General features: G+C 49.1%; 1 protein-coding gene across 4 annotated transcripts in view; it reads left to right on the top strand.

The window, feature by feature from the left end:
• DISP3 (dispatched RND transporter family member 3) overlaps positions 1-5,727 on the top strand; it is a 97,635-nt gene extending 91,908 nt beyond the window's left edge. For all 4 annotated transcript variants that reach the window (XM_054175963.1, XM_054175964.1, XM_054175961.1 and 1 more), the window contains exons 16-21: positions 875-1,001; positions 2,126-2,271; positions 2,607-2,766; positions 3,142-3,255; positions 4,198-4,364; positions 5,043-5,727. In XM_054175963.1, coding sequence (XP_054031938.1) covers positions 875-1,001; positions 2,126-2,271; positions 2,607-2,766; positions 3,142-3,255; positions 4,198-4,364; positions 5,043-5,405 — 1,077 coding nt within the window. In that variant the 3' untranslated portion in view covers positions 5,406-5,727. The remainder of the gene's footprint in view (positions 1-874; positions 1,002-2,125; positions 2,272-2,606; positions 2,767-3,141; positions 3,256-4,197; positions 4,365-5,042) is intronic.
• The last annotated feature ends 19,433 nt before the right edge of the window (positions 5,728-25,160 follow it).

The following is a 25,160-nucleotide window of genomic DNA, read 5'->3' as shown; positions in this document are numbered from 1 at the left end:
TAAACAGATGGAATAGCAGAGATGGTAGCACTGCGATGAGCCCAAAGAACATTTCTGTTCTAGCAAATTCACAAATAAAGGAGATCAGGAAGCCCTTACTGAAATCACTTCACACTTCTCAGAAAATCCCTTTCTGAGTGCAACATCTAACCTTTTAATTTTGAGTCTAAATCTAGCTTTCCTGAGGATTTTAGAAGCAAACACATCTTGAGCTCAGTATGAAAATTTCACTACAAATTCAAGATCCAGGGAACTGATATTTTTCTACAACTGTTTATCTTGTTATGCAATATTAACATGGAAAATACAAATCAATTACTCTGAGGAAAGATTACTAAGCGTGACTTTTCTAGCCACAGCTTATCTCCCAGATCTGATACCTGGACACATTCACAGGCTTTCCCCTGAAAAATTGTACTTAGCTCTTGTCACTTGGCAGATGCGCTTCAGCTTTCTGCTGCCCTGCCTGTCTTCTGATCTGCAGAATCAGCCTTTGTCTATATCCTCTGGAAGGGGCGCTGCAAAATGCAGGCAGTGAGGTGAGGTGGGCAGAAAGCTGGAGTTTCCTGCTGGGCACTGCTGCTCCTTGTCAGACCCTGATGGTTTGGGGCATGGCGTGGTGGCTTCTGTCACACTGTCTGAGCTTTTCTTTTTCTTTCCTTTTGAGGGGGTGGGGGCAGCCTGTAAATTCTTCCTGGGTTACCTAGCAAGGCAAAGATGTCAGGTGGGGTTTTCCACCATATAATAACCTGTGGTCTCTGTAAATTAGTCCCACACTGTATATCAGAGAGGACTTAGCTTCTACCTTCTTGTGCCAGTGGCTCTGTGTGTGCCTCACGTGTGGTGCTCTTGTTGTTGTGTCTCCTTGTGAAAGGGCAGCGTTATCTACGATGACAGCTTCGACCTCTTCAAAGAGATTGGCAACCTGTGCCGCCTCTGCAAAGCCATTGCCAGCAACACCGAGCTGGTGAAGCCAGGAGGGGCTCAGTGCCTGCCCTCTGGTAAGTAGGACCCATACCAACCACAGAGTCCTTGGGGAGATCCTGGGTCCCTGGGTGGTGACTGGTTCTCACTCTCCAGTCTGAGAAGTGTGGCTGCTAAGGGCTTTTAAACAGCCAGCTAATGGAAAGGAAAGGAGGCAGCAGCTGGTGGTAAATGCAGGCAGTGCAGGGCGGAAAAGTATTTCTCAGCAGGCAGCTCTCCCGACCTGGCTGCGGCACAGCTCTGCCTCTTTCCACCTGGCTTAAGTTAAAGCTCCCATCACCATGGGCCATTCATCTCATACTTCTGTGTGTTGTACCAAACATTTTGGGGATGAAACAGAAGGAGTGAGACAGAAACGTCAGACTCTTATTCTGCAGCTCTGCTTGCAGTAGTGTCTGAGCTGGGGTCTTCAGCAGCAAAAGGGAAAGAGTGGTGGCTTCTTGCTGCCTCTTTTGCTCCCACAGCAGCTGTTCCCTTCTAGATGTTCCTCATCATGCTTTCTGTGAGAAAAATGAGAGACAAAGACATTGGGCATGTTCTTCAGGTTTTAATCCAGTGAAGACAGAATATCATCCATTCTTTCCTGTCATGGAAATATTTGTAGCACAAGTATTGCTTGTGATACACTTACAATATTTTGGACAACTTAGTATCTTCTTGGTAGCTCCTGAGCAACCATCAAATCACACCTGATCTTGTGGGGAGGCTATTCATGGTCCCTGTGGCTTCACCTACCTAACCAGTGACAGTCTCCTCCAACTTCAGAGGTCACAGGGTTGTGGAGCTGTTTAGGAAGTGTATGTTGGCTTCAGGCCAAAAGCCAGTCTCATGCCTGGAGAAAATCCCTGCCAGGCTAGGCAGACAGCTCCTAAGCACTTGCTGTTTGTACTGCTTCCTGACAGCTGGGGACAGACAGCAGTGGTAGTGTCAGTCAAGTGCTGATGGCACAGAGTGCCCTTTCAAGCCAGCAGCAGCTGAGGGCTCTAGTGCTGAGACCTCAAGGGTGTTGGCAAGTCAGAGCTGCAGGGAGAAGCAGCTGCTGACAAATGGGGCCTGCAGCTTTCTCATGTTGTTTTTTTCCCCTTGCTCCAATGTCCTTCCTTTCCCTGTCCTCCATCCCATGCTCTTTCTTTCTCTCCAGGTTATAGCATCTCCTCCTTTCTGCAGATGTTGCACCCTGAGTGCAAGAACATCCCTGAGCCAAACCTGCTGCCTGGGCAGCTCTCTCATGGGGCAGTGGGGGTGAAGGATGGCAAGGTGCAGTGGATCTCCATGGCATTTGAATCGGTGAGCACATGGCATTGCCGTCTCTCCTTGTGACAGCGTGACCCAGGTTTAGCTCTGCTCTCTGCAGCGGTCCCCTTGATTTGCAGCCATAATTTAGTGTTTGCACCTTGTAGCACAGATGCCTGCACTCACAAGTTGCTGAAGTGGCTGCTTATGCCACACTTTGCTCTTACCAGGAGAGCTCAGGCAAGGAGCTGGTGTCAGTTTTATTCATCTGCCAGTGCCAGTTCTGCCTGGTGCTGCAACTCCAGCTGGCTCATTCTACCTCTTCCCTTGCCAAGCATACCCTGCCCCAAAGAGCAGGACATGACAATAACATGTTCATCTTCTTACAGACAACCTACAAGGGGAAATCTTCCTTCCAGACCTATGCTGACTACCTGAAATGGGAGACATTCCTGCAGGAGCAACTCCAGCTCTTCCCAGAGGGCTCTGCTCTCCGACATGGTTTCCAGACCTGTGAGCACTGGAAACAGATCTTCATGGAGATCATAGGCAAGTGACTGTCATGTTTCTGTCCCTGAGGAGATATGGAACACCTCTGAAACACCTGCACAGCACACTCTGATGGGCATGTGTTACATCCTCAGTCTCTTGCCATGGCTGTGCAAACTCCTAAGGCCTGTTTCTGCTCCAAGCAGTGTAGCCTGTCAAAATCCTAGGCAAAATCCAGGGAGATGGATGGAGGGGTCCCTGTCCTGCTGATGTGAGAGGCAAAAAGTTGATCACCTGCTTTCCACTTTCATCTTCCCCTCCCCATCTCCCTCATTGTGAGTTCCCTGCCTGTCTCATTGCCATCAGGGACACAGTGCCTTTCTCATCCCAGCTGTTGCTGTCCTGGGGCTGAATCAGCTCTGTCTTTAATTCCAGGAGTGCAGAGTGCCTTGTACGGTCTCGTCCTCTCGCTGGTTATTTGTGTGGCTGCAGTGGCAGTGTTTACCACTCACATCCTCCTCCTGCTGCCAGTGCTGCTCAGCATTTTAGGTAAAAACACTAATTCCTGTGTGTTCAGCTCTCCCTTTGTCTGAAATCGGTGGGTTGTGGCACTGCTGAATCTCTGGTGACTTGAACTGAATTGCTCTTGCTCTGTGTAAATCCTTTTGGCTTTCCAGGAGTGAGTCCTGATAGACCTTGGTAAGCAGGAGAAACTCAACAAATGCACAGGAACCTCATTGGGAAAGTAGATTTGTGTGTCTAACTCCCAGTGTGTTTTATCTACACAATCCCTTCTATTTGTTTAAATAAGGGGTTTAGCTACACAAATGCCATCCCTGCCTGTTATGTATAATAATGTGATTAAGTCCCACATGCTCTGAATAACAATTGCACTACTTCCAAGGATCTGCACCATGGTTTCCAAGCAGTGGGAGATTTTTAAAGCTGAATATTTTAGTGGTTTTGTTGGTATTGGAAGCAAATTTGTAAATAATTCCCTTTCCCTGGCTGGTGATTCGATGATATTGTGGTCTAAGTGTGTTGCTAAACTTCTTGGTTTAAAAATCAAATCTATCATTTTAAAACCACTTAGTCTCCCACACATGACTCACAAACAAACACCACTCTTGCCTTCAAGAAAAGCCTCAGCCTTGTAACTCCAGCGAGCAAACCCAAGAGCCCTTGTTCCTGTAGTGCCACACGTGCACACTTGCCTGGGCTTGGATTCATTCTGCATCAGCCTCTCATTCTGCCTGCTGTTTAGCTGGGTGCTGCACTGTCCCCAGCAGGGCTGATTGCCTGGGTAAATGGTCCCTGTGCCAAGGGAAGGTGAGGGAAGCGTTTGCCTCCATGGGCAGGAGGGATGTGTATGAGGTTCAGACTGGCTGGCACGCAGGCCTGCAGGGCTGTGATCCCAAACTCTGCAGTGATTACTTGTACCAGTAGTCAGAGAGTCCTTTAAATTTGCTTAACATGGTCTTCTTCACACAGGGGTGGTCTGCTTGGTGGTGACCATCATGTACTGGTCTGGCTGGGAGATGGGAGCTGTGGAAGCCATTTCCCTCTCCATCCTTGTTGGCTCCTCTGTCGATTACTGCGTGCACTTAGTGGAGGGCTACCTGCTGGCAGGGGAAAACCTGCCCCTGCACCAGGCAGAGGTGAGCTTTCTTCCTTCTATAACCTTGCACCCACTTGTGCCCTCCATGCCACTCAGCTGTGATGCAGATTTGCAAATTGCACTGGATTGGAAGGGACCCTCAAAAGTCATCTTGTGCCCCCTGCAGTGAGCAGGGCCTCCTCCAACTAGAGCAGGCTGCCCAGGGACACATCAAGTCTGATCTTGAATGCCTCCAGGGATGGGGCCTCAACCACATCCCTGGGCACCTGTTCTGGTATTTCACCATCCTCGTTGTGCAGAACTTAGAATCATAAAATCATTCAGGTTGGAAAAGAGCTCAGAGATCATTGAGTCCAACCTATCACCCAACACCTCATGACTAAACCGTGGCTTGAAGTGCCACATCCAATCCTTTTTTGAACACCTCTAGGGACAGTGACTCCACCACCTCCCTGGGCAGCACATTCCAATGGCCAATAATGCTTTCTGTGAAGAACTTTCTCCTCACCTCCAGCCTAAACTTCCCCTGGCGCAGCTTGAGACTGTGTCCTCTTGTTCTGTTGCTGGACATCCTCCTGATGTCCAACCTAAATCTCCCCTGCTCCAGTTTCAAACCATTGTCCCTGATCCTATCACTCCAAGCCGTTCTAAACAGTCCCTCCCCATCCCTCCTTCAGACCCTGAAATGCTGCTCTAACACTGCTGTCCCTCCTGGCAGGACCCCCAGGCGTGCCGGCAGTGGCGGACGGTTGAAGCCGTGCGCCACGTGGGTGTGGCCATCGTCTCCAGCGCTGTCACCACAGTGATCGCCACGGTCCCACTCTTCTTCTGCATCATTGCTCCTTTTGCCAAGTTTGGGAAGATCGTGGCCCTCAACACTGGGGTCTCCATCCTGTACACCCTGACTGTCAGCACAGCCCTGCTGAGCATCATGGGCCCCAGCACCTTCACCCGCAGCAGGACTTCTTGCCTCAAGGCTGTGGCGGGAGTGCTTCTGGCCGGCCTGCTGGCTCTGTGCATCTGCCTCGTCCTGCTGAAGAGTGGATTTAAGATCCCTCTCCCCAATGGGACAGCCCTCTAGCCCCTATGCTGAGAGCCACATTGTTCTGCCTTCTTCCTCCTGTTCCTTTTTTTTCTTTTTAAAGGATATTTTTTGTAAGGAAAAAAAAAAAAGAGGAAAAAAATCCCCTTTTTGCAGAAGTTTTTCCACTCCAGATGCACTTTATTTTCTAATGGGTTTTGCTCTGAACTTGTATTTATTTTGGGTAGTGATGGATGACGGACAGTGAGGGCTGCCTTGGGAATACCTCAGCCCGTGAGTAGGATGAGAGGAGTTTTCCTTCTCTCAATTTTCTTTCTGCTTTGCTTTTCTTTTTTCTTTTCTTTCTTTTCTTTCTTTCTTTCTTTTTTTTTTTTTTTTTTTTTTTTTAATGAGCAGAGCTTTCTGGAACCGCAAAGCTACAAGGGGAGAAGTTGGGAATGCCATCTGGTCCCCATCAAAACCCTTCTCTGTCCCTCCCCTTGGCCAGGGTCAGCGTTGCAATGATGGCTCCTGAGGTGATGTTCTACCCCCACACCAAGCCTGTGCCTCTTTACCTGAGCCTTTGACAACAGCAGTGAGCTGTTGGACAGGCCTGGGAAATAGCATTGTGTGGACCCCTTTGCTGTGCCCTGTACCCAAGCTAGAGCAGCAGTCAGCTCTCTACCCAGGAGCTCTTATGGATGTCATTGTGGGATCTAATTAGAGACACTGGACGGCACCACTGCAGTGACCTGTTTTCATCACTTGTGGAGGGTGTCAGGACATGTGGCTTTCCCTGCTTTCTGAAGGGACAGCAGACTCTTGGCTGTGATCTCTTGGGTCTGTCAGCAGCCATCAGCAATGCAATTGGTGTCCTCAGCAGCCTGTTCTCCTCTCCCTCATCTCAGTAGTGAGGCCAAGGTAGTATCAATGCCCTGTTTCACCTCTGCTCAGTGTGGTACCTCACCAGTCACTGCCTCTGCTCTTGATAGCCTTTTTTGTCATGGCCTGCATGGATAAACAGTGCTGCATCCTCCGTGGCAGCTCAGAGACACTCTCCCTTGTGGAGACATGAGGGCAGGGGAGCTTCAGCCTGTGGCTGCTGCCTGCTCAGAGCAGATGGCTCATATTAAAGCAAAATGAAATGGCAAACTGGTGCCATTAACAAGTACATTTTAAGCATCGCTGATTCTATCATATTTTTAAAGTGGCAATAGCTCAGTGTGTGCTGTGATATGCTGCACATCTGGGCCCTGCAGAAGGTCAGGCCCACTGGGGGATGCATTAAACATTGTTTACAGGGGTGCCAATAGAGGGGGGTGGCCAGAAACAAACATAACTCCATTTGTTTGCAGAGTCCATGTCCCTGGTGCCTTGGTGTTCTCTGTCTGGACTGTCCCTCTTTTGAAGACAGAAATTCCAAGAAGCCCATTCCCATTGCCAGCCAGGTTCTGGGACCTGCTGAGACAGACCAGCAGCTGCTTTTGCTTGGCTCAGGGTATCTCTGCTCTGATCCCTGCCATTGTTACACCTTCACTTCATGTGAAACTGCAGCAAATGTTTGTTCCTAAGGTTCCCCAAGGTGTCAACTGGAGAAAGGAGTGCCAGGACAGGATTCTTGTTAGTGCCAGGGAAAATCCAGAGCAGTTCTGCTACAGGCAGTGAGGGTGGTGAGACCTTGAACATAACAGACCTGGTTTCTTCTTCACCATCCCATGGTGCAGCTGAGTTACCCCTTTCTGCAATGTGTTAGATGTTCCTTGGCACCTACCTCTGATCTGCACCAGTTCCTTCATGCTGAACCCTGTGCCCATGATTAAATGGTTCTGAAAAGGATTTCTTACTATTCTTTAGCTCTGATGGTTGCTGTTCAGCCCCAAGCTTGGTCTATATGCCATGCTCTTCCCTATGTCTGTTCTCCAGATTTAATTACTGGTGGTGCCCAGCTCTCCTAAGTGGCAGTGAGCACAGAGGGCAGTGTGCTGATCTTTTGCAGCCCCATGGGGCCCACATGGCTGTGGGGTGCTCCAGGTGAGAGCAAGATAGCCCTGGTTTTGTTGTCAAGGATGCTCTGGCTGGCAGCCTGACCTGAATTTATCTAATGCCTCTAACTCCTTAAAGCTGATCAATATTTCCAGGTCACTAGGCAAGGGAATAAGGTGCTGAGAGCACTCTTAGAGGAAGTTCCTCCTGTGAGCATGAAGAAACCCTGAGAGGTTTTAAAGACAAGGCCTAGATAGGCTTTGAATCCTGTAAAGTTTAAACTTCATTTAAGCCTCTATGTCCTATGTCTGTGCTCACTCTAAAGAGGCTATGTAAGCCCCCCACCTCCAGAGTGATTCTGGACACACCATGCTGGGACCATTCATTCAGCCATTTGTGAAAGGCAGAGATTAATTTCAAAGTAATGGAAAACCTTTTATGCCTCCTGGGTCTGATCTGCAGACAAAAATAACAGTTCTCAGCACCTGAGAGGCTCTGTCCTGTTTTCTGGAGCAGTCAGGGGAAAGGACAAACTCTCATTTTCCCTCCTGTCTGGTCAGCTCACTTAGTGCAGACAGGTTGCCTGGCACTAGCAGGAGCAGGGCATCACCTTGCCCTTGTTTGTCCAAAATGATAGCGGGAGAGCAATGGTCACAGTGATTCAGAAAGGAAAATCAGAGACTGAGGTAAGTGCAGAGCAGTAGCAGATGAGGCACAAAGACTTTTGAGGCAATTGTGCCCCTCCAGTAAGGAAAATGAGGCAATGAGAAGAGAAGGGACTTACTCCATGTTGTAGTAGAACAGCAAAAGGGCCAGGAGGTGATTCTAGGTGATGCTTTTCACTGCAAGGACTCACTGAACGTTGGTAAGCTGAAAATGTAATTAAATGTGGTCATGAGCCTTGTCTTAAGATCTAACTAGGCATTTGGCTCATCACCATCACTCTGCACAGCTCTGTGGTCAGCATGGTTGGTGCTTTCTCCATGTGCTATGGAGTCAAAGAGACTTAGAGGTGGGACCCAGCCTTCCTCAAAATGCTTAAAACACCCTGATCTCCCCAAGTGTCTGAGAAGACAATGAATCACCAGCAGATGTGTACATCCATCTCTGTGTAGGCAGCATCCTCCTTGGGGTTAGAAAATACTCATAAGCCTCCAGCAGGAAGAAAAGGGATGGGTTTTTCCCAACAAATGCAAGGGTGGGGCTGACAGCCCTGCTGGGAGTCACTGTGCAGAGGCAGATGCTGGTTGCAATAAAAAACAAGGCCTCACCTGCCTGGCACTGTGCCAGGAGCAGATGTTTGCCCTAAATTAATTCCTCCCACATCTCTGCCCATCTTCTCTCTCTGATGACTCCTTTGTTTCCCAGACTGTCTCTTGGGCTCTGTCATCTTGCTGAGCAAGGTCCAGCCTTCTCTGTGGTAGCTGCTTGTGCCCAAGGTGTTAGCAGAGTCTGGACTAAAAGTGACTGGAGATTGTCTCAGGGAGCATTTCTCAGGCAGGGGAAGCTGGGCAGTTAAAATGCTTCATATTAAGCTGTCAGATTTGATGTTTCTACCCAGTGCAACAGAGCAGACCAGCCTCACTTGGAAGAGAATGCTCCTGGTTTCCAATCTTGTTGCAATTAGAAACTTGCAGGAGTTTTCAGCTACAGCACTCTGCCTGGGGTGCTTCTGCTTACTGCCCACGCCTTCATTTGTAGTCGGTCCTGCTGAGGGTTACATTCTGAGAAGCTGGTGTTCATGTGTCAGGATGGGGATCATTCTGGAACTGTGCAGCCTCCTGGAAATGGAGCAGGTCCTGACCTTACGCTGCCAGCCTAGGGTGGTTGGAGAAGGGCGGTGCCAGAGCACTATGATGCACGCACAGAGCTGGTGCTGGTGCTCTTCCCCTTCAGCAGAACTGCTGAGGAGTTCAAGGATCCCTATTTCTGTGGACACTCAGGGAGAGTCTCTGCTCTCAACAGTCCTGTTGGAATCAGCTTTGGAGTGAGCAGGAACAGAGCTGATGTGATTTGCAAAGATCAATGTCAGAGGAAGGAACAGATCTGGGTCTCCTCCCTTTGTTTGCATCCTTATGTCAGGGTGCTTCTTAAGACACTGCTGGGTCCACATGGGGTCTGTACAGCCAACAGGGGCATCAGGTATGGCCACTGACCTTGGCAATTTCAAAGGCTGCAGATGCTGAAGAGGGATCAGTGGCTGAGCTGGGCTGTTTTTCTCCATCCCTGCTGGATTTGATACTATGCCAGAGCAAAGGCAGCCTAAGAAATATCCCCAAGAGAAGGGCATGTGGCATGCTTATGGAGTTACTGGGACCACTGATACAGTGATCTGGATGCAACTGTCTCTGCAGACCCCTGGCTTTGTCTGCAAAATATGATGTTGCTTTATGTCACAGCATCTAATTCATTTAGCTTCTCCTGCACTGAAAATTCCTACCAGAGCAGCATGCTCTCCTGGAAGGTTATAAAAATCTTTTTGTTTAACCCTGTGACATATATAAATCCTCCCACGCTGCCCGCCAAGGAAGCTGTGCTGACTGATTTGCAGCCAGGCAGGACAAATTCACAGTCTCTTAGTTACTTCTTCTGAAACCACTCCTCACCCCAGATAGTCACAAGCCATAGTTCACAGGATTTTCAAAGGCCTCTGCTATCTCCTCTGCTCTGGCTTAGCACCCCAGGTCCACGAGCTAAGAGCCTTTCAAGACCTGTCTCCATCTTGAGGATGTAGTTGTTTGACCATTTGTCTTTCTCCTTTCTGCTACTCCTCTGGACAGTTGCTGGAGGGGACAGGAGGGCGATGGCCACTACCAGAGGCAGAGCAGAAAGGTTTGCAGCAGGAAGCAGAAGAGAATAAATGGGAGGAGGATGGTTCAGAAGCAGAGGGGAGAAGAGGTGAGCATCCCAAAGACAGAGGGAGGGCACTGCCGTTTCACCGCATCATGTGCAGACCTTAGAGTATCGGTTCTCAGAGTGATGTAGCACAACTCCTGATGTAATGTAGGCGTGTTACTTTTGTAAGTCGTCTCCTACCCTCACTATTTTCAGTGTTCCTTGATTTTTGGAGACTGTTGTAAATAAAAGATTTTGACATTCGCACGTTTGGATCCCTCACTCATCACCGTGTCACTGTCACGTGGAAGCATAGTGCTGGCCGGAGTGGTACTGAGAGGCTGTGTTGTGTACAGCACCTAACGTGGGATGACACCACAACACCCAATGTGCCCAAGGCTGTCTGCTCCTGCTGCTGAAATCAGGCCCCTTGAAGCCAGTTTACCATATCCAGAAAAGCTGACAGTCTGGAAATGCCCAGTCAACATCCCACATAAGTCTGCAAGACTCTTTGGCTTGAGCAGGAGCTTTAGCTAAGTTCTGTGGAGGCCTTTAACTCCTCCATTCCATACCGTGCTTCTTCCAGTGCACCAGCACTTCTGTGCTAACCCCACAAGGGGATTCTCTGCCTGCTCCTAAAGTACTGCAGTTTGTCACAATACACAGTGCCTGGCACACTTCTGCTCAAGGTTTTGTCTCTGTCCTGTGCTGCAGCTCTGACTGCACCCTAGAGTGCTGCAGGAGCTCTATTCCATACCCCTTCTTCCCACCCTGAAGCCCAACCCCAAACCCCAATCCTGTGGTTCTGAAAGGAAAAAAGCCACCATCAGCCAACATCTCTCTGAAAACCTGCGTGTCAGAGCCTGCCCCTTCCACTTTGGGAGACGCCGTCCCTGCACCTTTGTGCCTGCTTCAAACCCCCCAGCCTTTTGGGAGGCCACAGAGATGGAGGAGCCCTCGCTAGTTTCCCATATTTTGGGGTGAGAGCTGCTAAAAAGGGCTGAAGCCGCCGGAGGGGTCTGAGCGTTGGGGGCTCTGCAGGGCGGCAGGAGCGGGCGGGCGCAGGTGCGGGCGGGCGCGGGTGCGGGCGGGCGCGGGCGGGCGCCGGCGCGTGCAGGTGCGGGAGGGCACAGGTGCGGCCGCGGCCTCCTCAGAGCATGCCAAGGCGCAACCGTCAGGACGCTGAGGGAAGAACGGGACCGGACGGGACGCGGTGAGTGGTTCCTCCCACGGCAGGGGTCTGTCCTCTCAGGGTCCCCCCTTTACTCGAGCTTTTGGCCGGCCCCAGCTCTCCGTGCTGCTCTGAGGTGCTTTCCAAGGGAAGCTCAGGCGCCGGTGCAGGGAGTGGGGTGAGGGCTGCAGCCCGGCTCTTCCCGCCTCAGGGCAGCACCCCTCCCGCTCCCCGTCCCGCTCCCCGTCCCTTCTCTTCGCTGCAGGCTTCGCACAGAAATAGGGAGCTTTTCAACTTTATCCTCGTCTGCTCAGCCACGCTGATGAAAACATGGGTCCTCTGGGGCTTTAATCTGTTGCTTTGGGGCTTTTTTCCCGTTTTCTGGAGGATCGTTCCTTAGTGGTCTTTCTCCCTGGTAGTGGGCCCCCTCTAAGCTCCTTACTCCACAGACGGCATTGCCCTCTTAAAAGGCGCTTGGTCCACGGCTGGTTTCTATGCAGCCCCACACGGCTCATTATCTATTTCTGAGAACCTCAGGAACAATCTCCTGCCTCTGCTGAGTGACACAAAGGTCAGTCCAAGAGGATGACTCACTCTCTTCCCTTCCCTGGCAATTTGTCACCCTGCAGATGACACATCTTCCCGGCCCCTCAAGTGGTGAACAGAGCTCTGGCACACCTGTGGGGAGCTGTGCTTCTAGGATAATCCTTTTTTTTTTGTCCTTGTGTGTGTTTATTCAGTTATTCTGTGCTCCCCAAGGCTTCAGTATGGGGATGAGCAAAAGCTGAAGGCTGGGTGCCAGGCTTTCCCTAGCTGTAAGGCAGCGGAGGAGCTGAAGCAAGCCCAAAACTGGGAATTTGAAAGGCTTGTGGATCATTTTTTCCTCAGTGCTGGCTCGTGATGCCTATTTCTTGCTGCCCCCCCCCCCCCCCCCCCCCCTTTTTTTTTTTCTTCTTTTCCCCTCAAGTTAGAGCAAGTTTATTGCCCCAGGAGCTCAGCATGAGGACATGTTTCAAATTGCTGTGTGCCACGAGCAATAGAAAGGGGCAGGGAGCTTGGGAGCACCTTGATCGCTATTTTGGCAGAAGAAAAGCAGTGAGGACGCCTGGGCAGGCATAAGTGCATTGAGTGGGATTAGACAGGTTGCCAAAAATTTGGTTTCAACCCCAGATGTAAAGCAGAGAAGCTGTTTTGCCGGGTGTGGTGGTGCATGTGTCAGTCTGGCGGGGGCTCGATTGTCAGGTAAGTGCAGCCGTGGTCAGGCTGAAAGGCAGCAGCTGGGAAACAGTTCCATAAACAGCTGCTTGTGATGGGAATTGGAGGAGGTTGAATTAAATTACAGATAGGTTGTGATTTAGAAATGTTCTCCATCTTAAATACGGAATGTTCTCCTTGTGAGGCAAAAAGAAGGGAGGAGGTAGAGGTAGCTCCTGTGCATGGACCAACAAAGAGCAGGGGTGTCTGAGAGGAGGAGGTTTTGCGTTGCTTTGGGTAGCTGATGTGAGTGCAGGGAGGCTGGGTCATGTCCTCTTCCAGTGGAAGATGTGGCAGTGTTAGAGTGCCCAGAATGAGGGGGTGGGTGTGAGGGCATGCAGTCACTGAAGGGGTGAGCTGAAAATGTGTCACTGAGAGCATTGTGACTGGCTGGGTACGGAGGAAGGCAAGCAATTCTTGCTGCTGCTCTACTTCAGTGTTTGTTAGGTTGTCTTCTGTGTTAGGCTCATTTTAGCTACAGGTATGGTTGCCGATGTCATATTCTGCATCACCAAAAAGCTCTGCAGCCTTGTCAGAGCACTGCTGGGTGATCAAGAAGTTCCCACATGAAATGAGGTGATTTGAGATTATTTCCTTAAATGGACAGAATTTGGAAAGTGCAGAGAGAAGGGGTGGGGCAGACTCATGGTGAGCTTTTAAAACAGCTGTGTGGAGATGCTTTCATTGGTTTATTTATTTTCCTCTTAAACTTTAATGACCTTTCCATTGAGTTTCTTTGTGCTGAAAAGTGCAATGCTACTGCAAAGGAAGGTTGTATACCTGCAGTAGGACTTTTCATCCCTTATAGCTGGTGGCCTCTGGCTGAACTTCCTAGGGCTGTGTTGTGTCGGACAGTCTTAGAGCTTGTTTCCAGTCTTAATGATTCTATGCCTCTCTATGGGGAGGCAGCAGGGACTTGGGTGTTTTTTCTTTAACTCTTTCCCAAACCCATCAGCTGGCTTGTGCCTCTCCCAAGATGACTTCCCTTTGCAGACAACAAAGGAGTTGGGAAGAGGAGCAGGTGAGTTGTTCAAGCAGCCAGTGCGTAAACTAACTGCCCACAGAAGGCTGGCTGAGTCTGGACCAAAGTTTGTTGTCTCAGTATTGAGTACTGCCTGTCAGAACAGCTCCATACTATGGGGAGTGGTGAGAGCCAGGAGCTGTCCCTTGGTGGCATTCAAGAGCATGATGAGTTTGCTGCCGTCTGTCACATCTGCTCTGCTTTGCTTCAGAGAGTTTGTGTTTGGATGGTATAGTTTTGTCACTAGAGGATAAGCAGTGATGGCTCATCTCCTTGAGTGTCACCTGGGCTTGTAGCTGTTTCCTGAATGAGATGCTGTTGAGCTGTCTCTGAGTGGTGCACAGTGCTCCTACTGTATGCTATTTGGGAGTAAACTGCTCCTGATGACAGCTTCTCAGGCTGGCAGCAGTGAGTGGTGGGCTTTTTTTTAACCCTTGCAGTCTTCCTGAGGGCTCTAGTTTGTCAGAGGTACAGGAGTGAACGAGCATCAGACCTGTACCCTTCCCTGCTAGTCATATACATCTCCAAGGAGTTCCTGTAAGGGAGCTGAAGGATAAACCCAGGCTGCTGTGAATGCCTGGAATGACAGTGATGATATATCATGAAAACTTCCCAGTGCTTTGTCTGTATGTCTTCAAGCTTTATTTTTCCTGATGTAAAAATGGAAGTGACATCTCTGTCTAATGTGTGAGGCTGTGACCTCAGTGAAATCTACTGATAGATGCTGTCAGAAGGGCCTTGTGCATCATCTCAGGCTGCTGTGCAGAGGCTCTGCCCTTGCTGAGCTGGCTGCTGTGCAGACACCCTCACCATGTCCCAGGGCTCTTGCCACTGGCTGGGAAAACAGAAAGGCAGCTGTTTCCTTGGGGCCTGCTTAAACTGGCCACATTGGCACTTACATGGGAGAGAGCATGCTCTGAACTGCCCCAGCATGTGTTTAGGTGTCTGCTGTGGTAATGGATCATTTCCATCCCATCAGTATGCAGTTATCTTCTAGCTCTACAAGAGGCTCCATTTTGCTGTGCCCTTGCTTGCTTTGGACCTTTAGGAGTTAGCAGCCTGTGTAGCTGGCAATACACCTGAGAGAAGGGCATGCCCCTGCCCCTGGAATGCACAGCAGGCACCAGGGCAGAGACACCCAACTGAGCATTAACTCTGTCCTCCACAGGTTATCGCTGTGTGCTACCAGGGAATTCTACCAGTGCTCTCCAGAAAGCCTTCTCTGCTGTCTGATCTGCTGAGGCTATTTCTAATAAGGTAACTACAGACAAGCAGTTTCAGCTTCCTCCTGGCACATGGAGACAAGTAAGTTTTTCCTCCAGCACTGCTGCTCTGACCCTATTCCCACTGAGCTGAGAGAGCTGCCTGCCCCACAGCCTCTGATCACAAACCCTCCCTGCCTACCTGGCAGCTGGATATTTGGGAGCACTTTGGGATGGCAGCTGTGCAGGGGCAGCTCCCAGCAGGGCAAACAGGGTGCTGGGGTGAGGAATGTTTGGATCAGAGCTGGGACAGCCCAGCAGGCAGAGACATGCTCTCTGTGCTGTGTTTGAAGGGGATGGCTCTTGGCAACACTGGACTGGAGCTGCTCAAGGAGCCTTGCTGGGGAAAGCTGGTGGTGACCAGCTACTCACCTCGTGTGCTCTCAGCAGCCTGCAATCCCATTTATTAGCACTTAAATTTTGCTGTCTCTGCTCCAAACAAAGTGTTTAGAGCATTGACACGAACAGCTGTCCCAGTCAGCCAGATCGTAACAAATGGGAGCTCTGGCTGGAGTGTTATTTTGCTGCAAGGGGGCAATACATCTTATTACTAAACAATGAAGCTCGTGATGGATGGTGATGACTCTTTGCTGTCTTGCCTGATGATCACACTGAAAAATAAACATAAAGCCAAAGATGTTCCCAGGGATCTAGACAAGGCCCTGCACTGTACCTGGGAAGAGACAGCTTTGAGTTTCTCTGGGGGCCTTAACTACAAAAGCCTTTTCATCAGGCTGATGGTTATACTGCCTTCTCTCCAGAAGGATTGTGGTGGTTGGGGGAGAAAATCTGGGGAGAGAGAGAAGGAGGTGCTGCTCTGTAGCAACACCTGAAGACAATTGGTCTTTTCCCTGGGAACACTGCCAGGCTCTTGTTCTTGGTAATGTTGCCTGTGGTCTGTCTGTAAGGTCAGTGTCATTTTAATTCAGCCTGGAGCTGGGCTATGTTAACAGGGGAGCTTATGGCTTGCAGGAAGGGTGGGAAGTGAGGACAAGGCTCTGCTGAGGGCCAGGCACATCATCCTGCTGCTTCAACTGACTCGTGTAGAGGACTGTAAGCCATACCCAGCACAGAGCTGAAACAAACTATATGCTCATTTAATGCCAGAACAAAACTAGAGGGCTCATGCTCAGCAGAAAGGAGGGGAGCTTCTCTGATCAGCCACCTCTGCTTCTGAGCTGCAGGTATGTTACCTACAGCTCATTCACTGCAAAGATACCGATAGGCTGGTGGGCCCAGCTCTGAAGGAGCTGCAGAGGAGAGCTGGCTCTGGCTAGAGATGGTCTGTGACTCATTGCTCTCCTGCATACCTTCACCCACGCACCCTTCCCCTCCTGCTGTTCTTAAGAGCAGCCAGCACAACGACTGCTGGATTTTCTTATCTGCTCTCCCTAACCCTATGGGCATTTGCTTTTAAATGAGAGCTGTGAAATGATCAGAACAGGTGGTGCTGAGATTTCACACCAGAACAACTATATTCAGAGCACAAGTAGGGCAAGCAGAGGGGCCCTGTGGGAACTGGCATCTCCTATATGTGGATGGTGATGGAGGGTGCAGATGCAGCACGACAGGGCTGACAGCAGTGACAACTAGCATGGGGTGTGAGAGTGACATGGGTAGTGTTGGGAAACCAATTAAAGCTCATTTAAAATATTAGCTTATCAGCAGGCAGGAATTCTTCCTACCAGCTTGGTTTCACTGGGGGATCAGGGAACAGGGCCAGCGTTCATCTGGCAGCTTTGCTTTCAGCATCCATCACCTGACCTGCCAGGACATTGCTGGAATCTGGTAGACGAGAGCAGCAGAGAGGCTTGGTGTGTCCCCTGGGAAGGGTATTCCCAGCATTGCACTACCGCTGCGGGACCTGTGGCTGTGAACGGCAGTGGAGGGAGGAGCTCTCATCAGGAGCCATGAAAGCAAACAGCAAAGCAGCTCTGTTTTGGCGTGTGTGTGTGTTTGTGGAGCAGAGGGAGGAGGGGGAAGCTCCTGAAAATCCCAGTCCTCTTTTCCCCGACAAGTTCTCCCTGATATGTGTTTATATTTGGTATCTGTTTAGCAGAGAAGAGGAGAGGGCTGTCTGGGAAAGGGGCTTGCTAAGAAGGGGTGGGTTTGTAACCCAGGCATTCAACAACAGACTGAAATAGAACATTAATGGAAGAGGGAAGCTTTGAGATTGCAGCTATTTTGGGGGGAAAAGAAAGAAAGGAAAAAAAACCACCACAAACACAAAAACCCACAACCACCCAAGCTTTCTGTACTTGCCAGCTGCTGCTCAAGCAGTCGTTGGTCCCTGTGTGGAGAAGCTTTCACTTCTGTGCACACAAGCATTCCTGCGAGTCTTCTCGCTGGTTTTGGGGGGGAAATTCTTGGATCAGGTCCTAAAAAGATCAGGAAGAGAAGAGAGGGGGTGGAGCTGGCTTACCCCGTGCACTGGTGGAAAGAGCAGGGCTGCTGCCAGCCTTGGGGCTATCTTGCCTTTCTCCAGACAGAGCAGAAAGCAGCCTGACCTGGTGATCTGAAAATTGCAGTCATGTTGCCTGGTTACTGTGGGGTAGAGAAACTGCATGGGCTTGATTTCTGGGGGTGGCTGCAGGTGGGGGTGCAAGCAGTTCCCAGTCAGCTGCGTGGGACAGGAAGGAGTTTTGGACCTGGAGTATTGCATGAGAGGTCCAGCTGGAGTGAGAGACTGAAGCAGGAGATAGTTGGCTAGACACTTAACTTTGGTGGACCTGGGTTCATGATACTACAAGAAAATAATCTGAAGGTCTCTGCACTCCCACGTTGGAAGTAAATAGGGAAAGTTACAGTCTAATAACGTCCATATCAGCAAAGAAATCACAACCTGGTCCCTGGACACAGACTTGGACAATAATTTCCTGCCAGTGCTTTAGCCCACAGTCTGCCACTCAAATATTTGCTGAGGAGTGAAGTTTTAGCTCAGCCTGTGCCTGGCTGAGCCCTTGCCAAGGAGGCACAAAAACGATGAGAGAAGTGACCTGGGCAGGTTTTGATTTCTGCACTCAGAGGAGTTTTGCCCCTGAAAAATGCAAATGTGTTTGGAACCAATTTTGTTCAAGAATGTGAACAGACACTCCAAGGATCTTTTTTCGCTCTCCCCATGACTACTTCTTCTCTAATTGCTAGGATGAATGCATAAACCCTTATACTGAAGTGTTCACAAGAGCAAGTTTACTCATTTTCCTCTCTTTCTTGGCATAAAAGGCATCTTATTAAGCAGGTTTTAATGTTTGCTCACCAAGAGACGTGGATTATAAAGCTTTAGAAATAACTTGCATCTGGAAAAGCCAATTAATAAAACAAAAATTCTGATGTCATTTTCACATAAATTAACAATTTATAGATAATTTACAGTGCTCATGTCATTAGGCAAATGGACTTTAAATTGATTTCAAATTAGTGGGTTAATGATTTCCCACAGGTATCGTTTCAATGGGCAGCACATGCCTGGTGTGTCCTCAATAAAGGGGTAGGTGTGCAGGAGCAAACTCTGTAATTGAGGCAGTAATTGGAGTGGTGGTCACATTCAAATGCAGCATTGATCTGCACAAAAAGTGCTGACTGTCTCCATCACTGTGGCAAAGAGGGGTTGGAAAGTCTGCAGCCTCTGCATATTTTTCGTATAATAGGTTTCATGTGGTACACTGTAACTCTGGGTGCTATGTTAAGGTAGCTGACTGGTTGGGTATTGAAAAATAACCTTGTGGTTCACAGCCCTGGACAAAATACTTGGCCAGGTTCTACTTTTAGTTGTAAGGGAACAGCATGTCTCAAAGTTGAGTAGAACTGGGGTGATGATTGTGTGGAGTCTGAGACTAACCTGAAGTAAAGTGCTTTCAGTGCTGCAAGCCTGGCCTGGGAGCCAGTGTCCTGACCTGACACCATTCTGGTGACAGTTTCCAGCTCTGTAATACTTTTTTCTCCCCCATGTTTCTTCTCCTGTCACTTTTCCTGCCTGCAAAGCTTGTAAATACTTTAGGGGACAGCCTGACTGGATCATGTATATTAGCACAGGGAGCTAAGGTTGGTGCCTCCAGGTGCCAGCAGGCCAGCAGCTAAAAACCCATCTTGGTGAACTGTTAGTTGCCAGGAGGTCCAGACTGGTGTCATGTTGGAGCAAATCTGGAGCAACTCCCTGGTTTGGTTAGTATTTCTGCAGGCTTGTGCTGGCATTAATAAATTGATGAACTGGGCTTTTTGTGTCTTGTCACCCTAATGCATGAGGCATTAGAAATGCTGACGAATTCCTCCTCTGGGAGATGAGGAGCTCTCATCCCTGCCCCACAGCTGAGGAGCTGGGACAGATGCCCAGCAAGGTCATGAGAAAGAAGAAGGGGCTTGCTCCCATCCCTGCAGCACTGCTTTGTGCCAGACCTGTTTCCCATGGTGCATGAGGCTGTGGAGGCAGGGCTGTGGTGGACACAGATTACAGCCCACATTGACAACACCCTGAGCAAGTGCCCTGGGCCTTGTTGTTCAGCTGCACGGATGGGGAGGCAGAGTGCCCTGGAGGATTGTCTGGAGCACGATGGATAGTAACTCATGAACTAAACTGCTGTGGAGATGGTTTTTGTTGGCAGCACGTATTTGTGGAGTGCAGTCTCCCTGTGGCTGGCTGTTTACACAAACTCTGCTGTTTCCAAGCTTTGTGTTGCAAAATTAAATTCCTGCTGCATTAAAAATTTATGTTGGATGAAGAGATTAATATGTTGGAACTTGCAGAGAATATCCCCCTCCATGCACATACACACCTCATTTAGGTGTATCTTGCCTCTGAATGCCAGCTGATGATCCACATCGTGTGAGATAAGGTTTATAATTACCTTCTATCAGCACTCTTTAGGAAGTGGAAAGGTGTCCTTAAATAGGAGGCAATCCATATAAAGATGAAATTTATACCAGCTGGGAAGTTGTTATTGCATCCCTTAGCATCCCCTGTGCTTCCGGAGGTGTTGAAAAGAACCTACAGAGAGAGATTTATGGGAAAGCCTCTTTTCACAATGGGATATTTTGGCTTCAAGGACACTGACATTCGGTCGTTTATTGCACAGAGCTGCTTGTGTCAGTACACAATTCAGCCTGTAATTATAGCCTTTCATCTTATTAGCATATGTAAGAGTTTATCAAAGTTTTAGCCAAATATTTAGTAATTCATTAGGTGTTCTCCTTGTACCTGCTGTCCTGGGGCTAAGAAACACTCTGCACTTGTTTTTAATGTAAATTAGACCTTAAAGATGCACACAAATCTGTAGACATGCTTCTACCATTTAAAAACAATGCCTTAAGATGCATACAGTGAAGGGAGCCAGGATTTAAAGCCCTATCTCAGTAGAATGTGCTTTATTTTGTGTATATTTTGCAGGAAAGCAGACATAGCAGCACTTCTTGAGAGAGGTTTGGGGACAGGAGGTGGAATGAGGCTTGGGAAATGAAAGGGCAAGCAGGCTGATGGTGATAGTGGAAGTGAGCATCAACTTGAGGTAGAGATCCAGAACAAAACAGGGAACGGATGGGCAGCAAGAGTGGAAAAGGCTGGAAAGACTTCAGAGTGAGGTTGGCAACACAGCAAACGTGGTGTTCCTGACATAGCCACCGTGAGTGCTGTACCTGCACATCTTGTGTGGGACAGGAAGGATGCAGGACTCTGACTTCAGGCTTGGTGTTGCTGCTGGAGAAGTATCTTCTAAGCAAGGAGCCCAGCACTCCTTGAAGAAGGCCATGTTGATGCCAGCTGTCAGTAGCAGTGCTCTTTGAACTGGCATTTCCTCTGGCCAGACAAGGCTTGGCCTCTTCTCTATGAAATTCCTTTTCCTCATTAAATCACATGCCAATTATTTCTGCCTTCTTGGCTTTGGCTGCACACTGTCAGTCTGGAGGAGCTGTGACCTGAAGGGACCATCTGTTTCTGTGGGTGCAGCCTGCTGGCAGGCAGAAGGGGTGGTGGGGGCCGGGGAGGAGGGTTTCAGCTCCCATATGCTGCTGTTCCCCATGCCTCCTTGGTGCTTTGCAGGGGAAGGAAAAAAAAGCAAACAAAACCCCACTCCTGTTGCCCTGTGCAGCTGTGCTAGAGTGAGACTGATCATTTCTCTTTGCAGATGGTGGCTGGATAGGGCTGCTTGTTTCCTCCCTGCATCAGAAATCCTCCCTTGGTCAAGGCAGTGACCTGGCAGGCAGTGCCATTTTCTTCCAGCAGCTGCAGGGCCTTGTTCTGGTGTAGCAGATCACGCTTGTGGGGACCCAGGGGACAGACCTGGGTGCACCTGGCTTCAGAAGGGCTTTGTCTGATAACAGACCTTTGATTTATAGTGGTCAGAGCCTCAGTAGTCATTTTCAGAGAAGCATGGAAAGGCTTTGGATCGACCTGAGGCTCCCAATTTAGGAATCCAAATGGAGTTTGATGCTTTTGCTGCTGGCAGCCTGTGAATGAAAGCCCCTGCCCCGCGGTGCTATCTGTAAGTATCTGTCACTCTCCATGTTAGTGAGAGTGTGAGATACAACCTCTGATTAATGCCTCCAGGGAGTTCCTGCAATATTGTTTTGCAAGCAATTGTCATTTAACATTAAGGTAAATACCTTGCAGCTATGAACCAAAAAGCCTTTTTTCCCTTCCTTTTGAAAACAGCCTTTGGCTTCCCGAGCTCTCTGGCTAACGTTAAACTGCCTCTTTCATCCGCCAGAGCTGCAGCCAGCCTGCTGCTACCCCAGAGCTGGCCTTCAGCAGTGTGGTCATGGGCAGAGCAGGAGCTCTGCTGCCATGGCTAGAAAACCTGGGAGAGAGGAGGGGTGGAAGTGGAGAGGGAACTTGGTGCTTCTGCCTTTCACCCTCTTGGAGGAGGAGATTACTGGTTAGTTGGCACAGGCTGGTGCTGAGTGGTTGGATATGTAAATGAGTTAACTTTCATTAGGCATCTTGGATATATGAAAACACCATTAACTCCATCAAGGCTCTTCTCTTTTAATACCTCTCTTTCCCCTGCAGACAGCCAAGTTTCTAAGCAATACTTTCCTATCAGACTCTAGTGACTTTTAATTAAGACAGTAGCTTGATGAGGAGACACCCCTCCTAATGTTGTTCCTTTATTTCTAAATGATGTGAAGTCTTTCACTTCCTATTGCTTCCCTGAACTGTTTAGCTTCCACCTTTGCTTGGTCCTTGTTGCCTCATCTGGTTCTTGCTGACATAACCCAGGCTGGCTAACATGGTAGCCAAAAACCATCATAAAATCATTCCCAGTGCACTCTGTGCTAGAAATCAAATCAATGGTTTTGGTGTGGTCATTGCAGGGCAGTGTCCCTATGAAGGTGGTGGAAGTTTTCCTCAATGAAGGGCAAGAGTCTCTCCTTTTCCCAGCTCCCCCAAAGAGCCAGCAGTGTGCCTGGTTCTGGCTCCTTCACAGCAATGCAAACAATTAGCGTTGCATGAAAACCACGGCTGCCTGTGCTTTAACAGCACTGCAAATTACACTCATAAATTCAGAGTGCAGCTAATTGTTGTTTTATGGAGTAGATGTTCCTTAAAAAAAAAAATAATAATCTGTAAACACTCTGATGCCCTGCTGAGCAGAGAGCTGTTTGTCTTGGGTGAGGAATAGCCTTCCAGAGTGATGCAAGTGCAAGGTGGATCACAGACTCTTCAAGGGCATTTGTGTTCCCCTGGTGTGTTTCTGGGCAAGTGGCATCTGCAAGGTTTTGTTTTTTAATGTGGGGTTTCACCTGCTGCTAGAACAATATGCCTTGTGATTACTTGTGTTGGAAATCAGTCTGGTCTGGCTGAGATCAGGACTCCCCTGTGCTGCCTGCTGCCCTTGTGAAGGGGAAGGCTGCAGTTGGCTTGAAGGATTACACTCAAAGTGGATGCGACTGGCAGGGGACAAAGATATAAACCTCATTGTGCAGAGGAAGTGAGATGCTGAGCAGACTCTGCTTTGTTAATTTGCCAAGACACTGTTGTGTGGCATTTGTCACCATAAGGAGGTGCCATCAGAAGGTTTCTGCCCTTCATCTGTCTTAAGACTGTCTGAGGATTGATGGGAGAGCCAGGAATGAGCTGCTCTGGAGTCTTGGCTCAGAGCCCTGACTTAGAGTGGCCTCATCCTGCACCCAAAGAAATCAGTGGTAAAGTAAACTCTCTGTGTGCCTGGGAGGTGTCCAGGCTCCCAGCACTGGAATGACCCTATCTAGGTTTAAGCTCTCCTCCTTCAGCCCCTGGCACTGGTAGGTCAACCAAAACCTGCTGCTTCTCATGGTGCAGTCCTTTAGAAGGCCACTTTGATTCCCTGAGTGCTATCATTCTTCTGAGCCTTCTCTCTTTATTCCTAATTGCATACTCTGTACTCAATTGTCTTCATCTCTGCAAGTGTTACAAGGGTGAGGTTTCATCATTTTTTTTCCTTACCATAATTAATTGTATTTTAATTCTGGTTTGGGCATGCAGTGCCTTGGCAGGGTGGGTGATTTGCAGGGAGGCAGAGTGGGAGGCTTTATAAATCAAAATTCTGTGTCTATTCCATCTCTCTTCACAACCAGGGACTGACCTTCATTACACCACAGAAAACCTGGAAGCTTTCCACTAAAATTTAGGGTAACACCAGCATGGTGCTGGCATAGCAGAGATGAGGATCTGACTGCATGTGAATTGTCAAGGCTGTATCTCCCAGGGCTCTAAGCAGACAATGGATGTGTGAGAGTTTTAAAAACTGTAACCTTCACAGCGAGAGCAGATCCTGCTGAATGTGCAGAATGTGAACCTGTGTTACAACAGCTGGGAAGGCTGGTTGTGGGAGATTTTGATACACTGTTTGGACTGGGCTTCACGTTGCTCCTAGAGGCTTCAGCAAGCTTTAGAAGGGAATGATGTGCTAATCGAATTCAGCAAATAACAGCTTTTGCAAGGTCCTTGTCTAGTAAGGTAAGAGACACCTCTAAAAACACACTTTCACTGCTTAGAAGCAGGTAAAAGAACATCCTTATGGGCTGCATGGGACACTTTAATTACAGGTAATGGCACTGCTTTGAGCTTTGGGAATGCTCTGTACATTTAGAATGCTTTTGGCCATTCTTTGTGCTGCTAAGGTGAAGCAGGTAAGGACAGGGAAGTGGTTTTGCCCTTCAGCACATGGAAAGGGTGGGTGGGAGCTGTACTGAAAGCAATGTGTCCAGCTCCTCAAATGCTGGAGGAGGTCCAAGTCCAGCTCCTTGGACACTGTAAGGAGCTTTGGTGTAAATGCTAAGGTTGGTATGTCTAGTCCTACACTGAGTGTTGCTGGACAGCCAGTCTGAGATTGATGCTGCGCAAAGTAGGGCTGGGAATCAGACTGCTAGGCACATGTTCTGCATCACCAGGCTCCAGTTCAGCTGGGGTGACTCCTGTTGAAGTGCTGCTTTTTAAAGGAGAAAAAATTTGTAACCTGTTGAAAGTGAGCAAAAGCACTTGGACTGTAAGATGGAGCCTGGCTTTCAAGTACACAACACACCTTTTCCCTTGAGAGCTTGTATGGAGTGCACCTTTGGCTGACAGCCCTTTGAGGGCTAGAGGTGATCTCTTCTAGGAGTGGGAGAGGAAAGGATTCCCAGGAGGTGTAGTGCTGCTGCTGCTGGACTCTGATCCTGCTTCAAGAGCAATAGATTCAAAAGGGGCAAGATCAACAGCAGAGCACTAGAGTGGCTTTCTGACAGTGGACTTGGCTGCAGCTCTGCTGCTGGAGGACCTGGGACTGACCTCCTGTCTGAGCTGGGCTGGAGCACCTCATCACTGCTGCTGCTGTTCTGTTTTGTGGTGAAGGAGGCAAGGGGTGAAGGCTTCAACCAGCACTCTGTTGCAGTTGCTGGGCTAGGGGGTGTATGTATGTGTTACTGTGAAAATAGAACCACAGAATGCACTGGTTGGAAGGGACCTCCAGAAGTCGTCCAGTCCAACCCCCGGCAGTCAGCAGGGACATCCCCAACTAGATCAGGTTGCTCAGAGCCCCATCAAGCCTGCCATTGAATAGTTGGTGAAGTGGGTTCCCTCAACGATGCTGTCTCTTGTCAATTGATCAGAATGATGTGAAGGGTAGAAAAAAACCTTCATCCATCCTCTCCAGCCCCAGATGTGATTTAAAGGACTCTGTTTTTAATCCTGGTCTAAATGTTGAGTGTTACTGTGAGTAGGCTCAGCTGTGTCTCTGGTGCTGCTGCTCCAGGGTCCTTCGGACTTCCACTGCTGTGCCTCTGCAGCTGAACTTTCTCAGTTTCAACACATTTAGCTTTCCTGGCCAAGGTTTTCACATAGA

Source organism: Dryobates pubescens, chromosome 33 (assembly GCF_014839835.1).
Source record: "Dryobates pubescens isolate bDryPub1 chromosome 33, bDryPub1.pri, whole genome shotgun sequence".
Lineage (NCBI taxonomy): Eukaryota > Metazoa > Chordata > Aves > Piciformes > Picidae > Dryobates > Dryobates pubescens.
The sequence above is the reverse complement of the archived record's forward strand: the minus strand, read 5'-3'. Positions and strand labels throughout refer to the sequence as shown.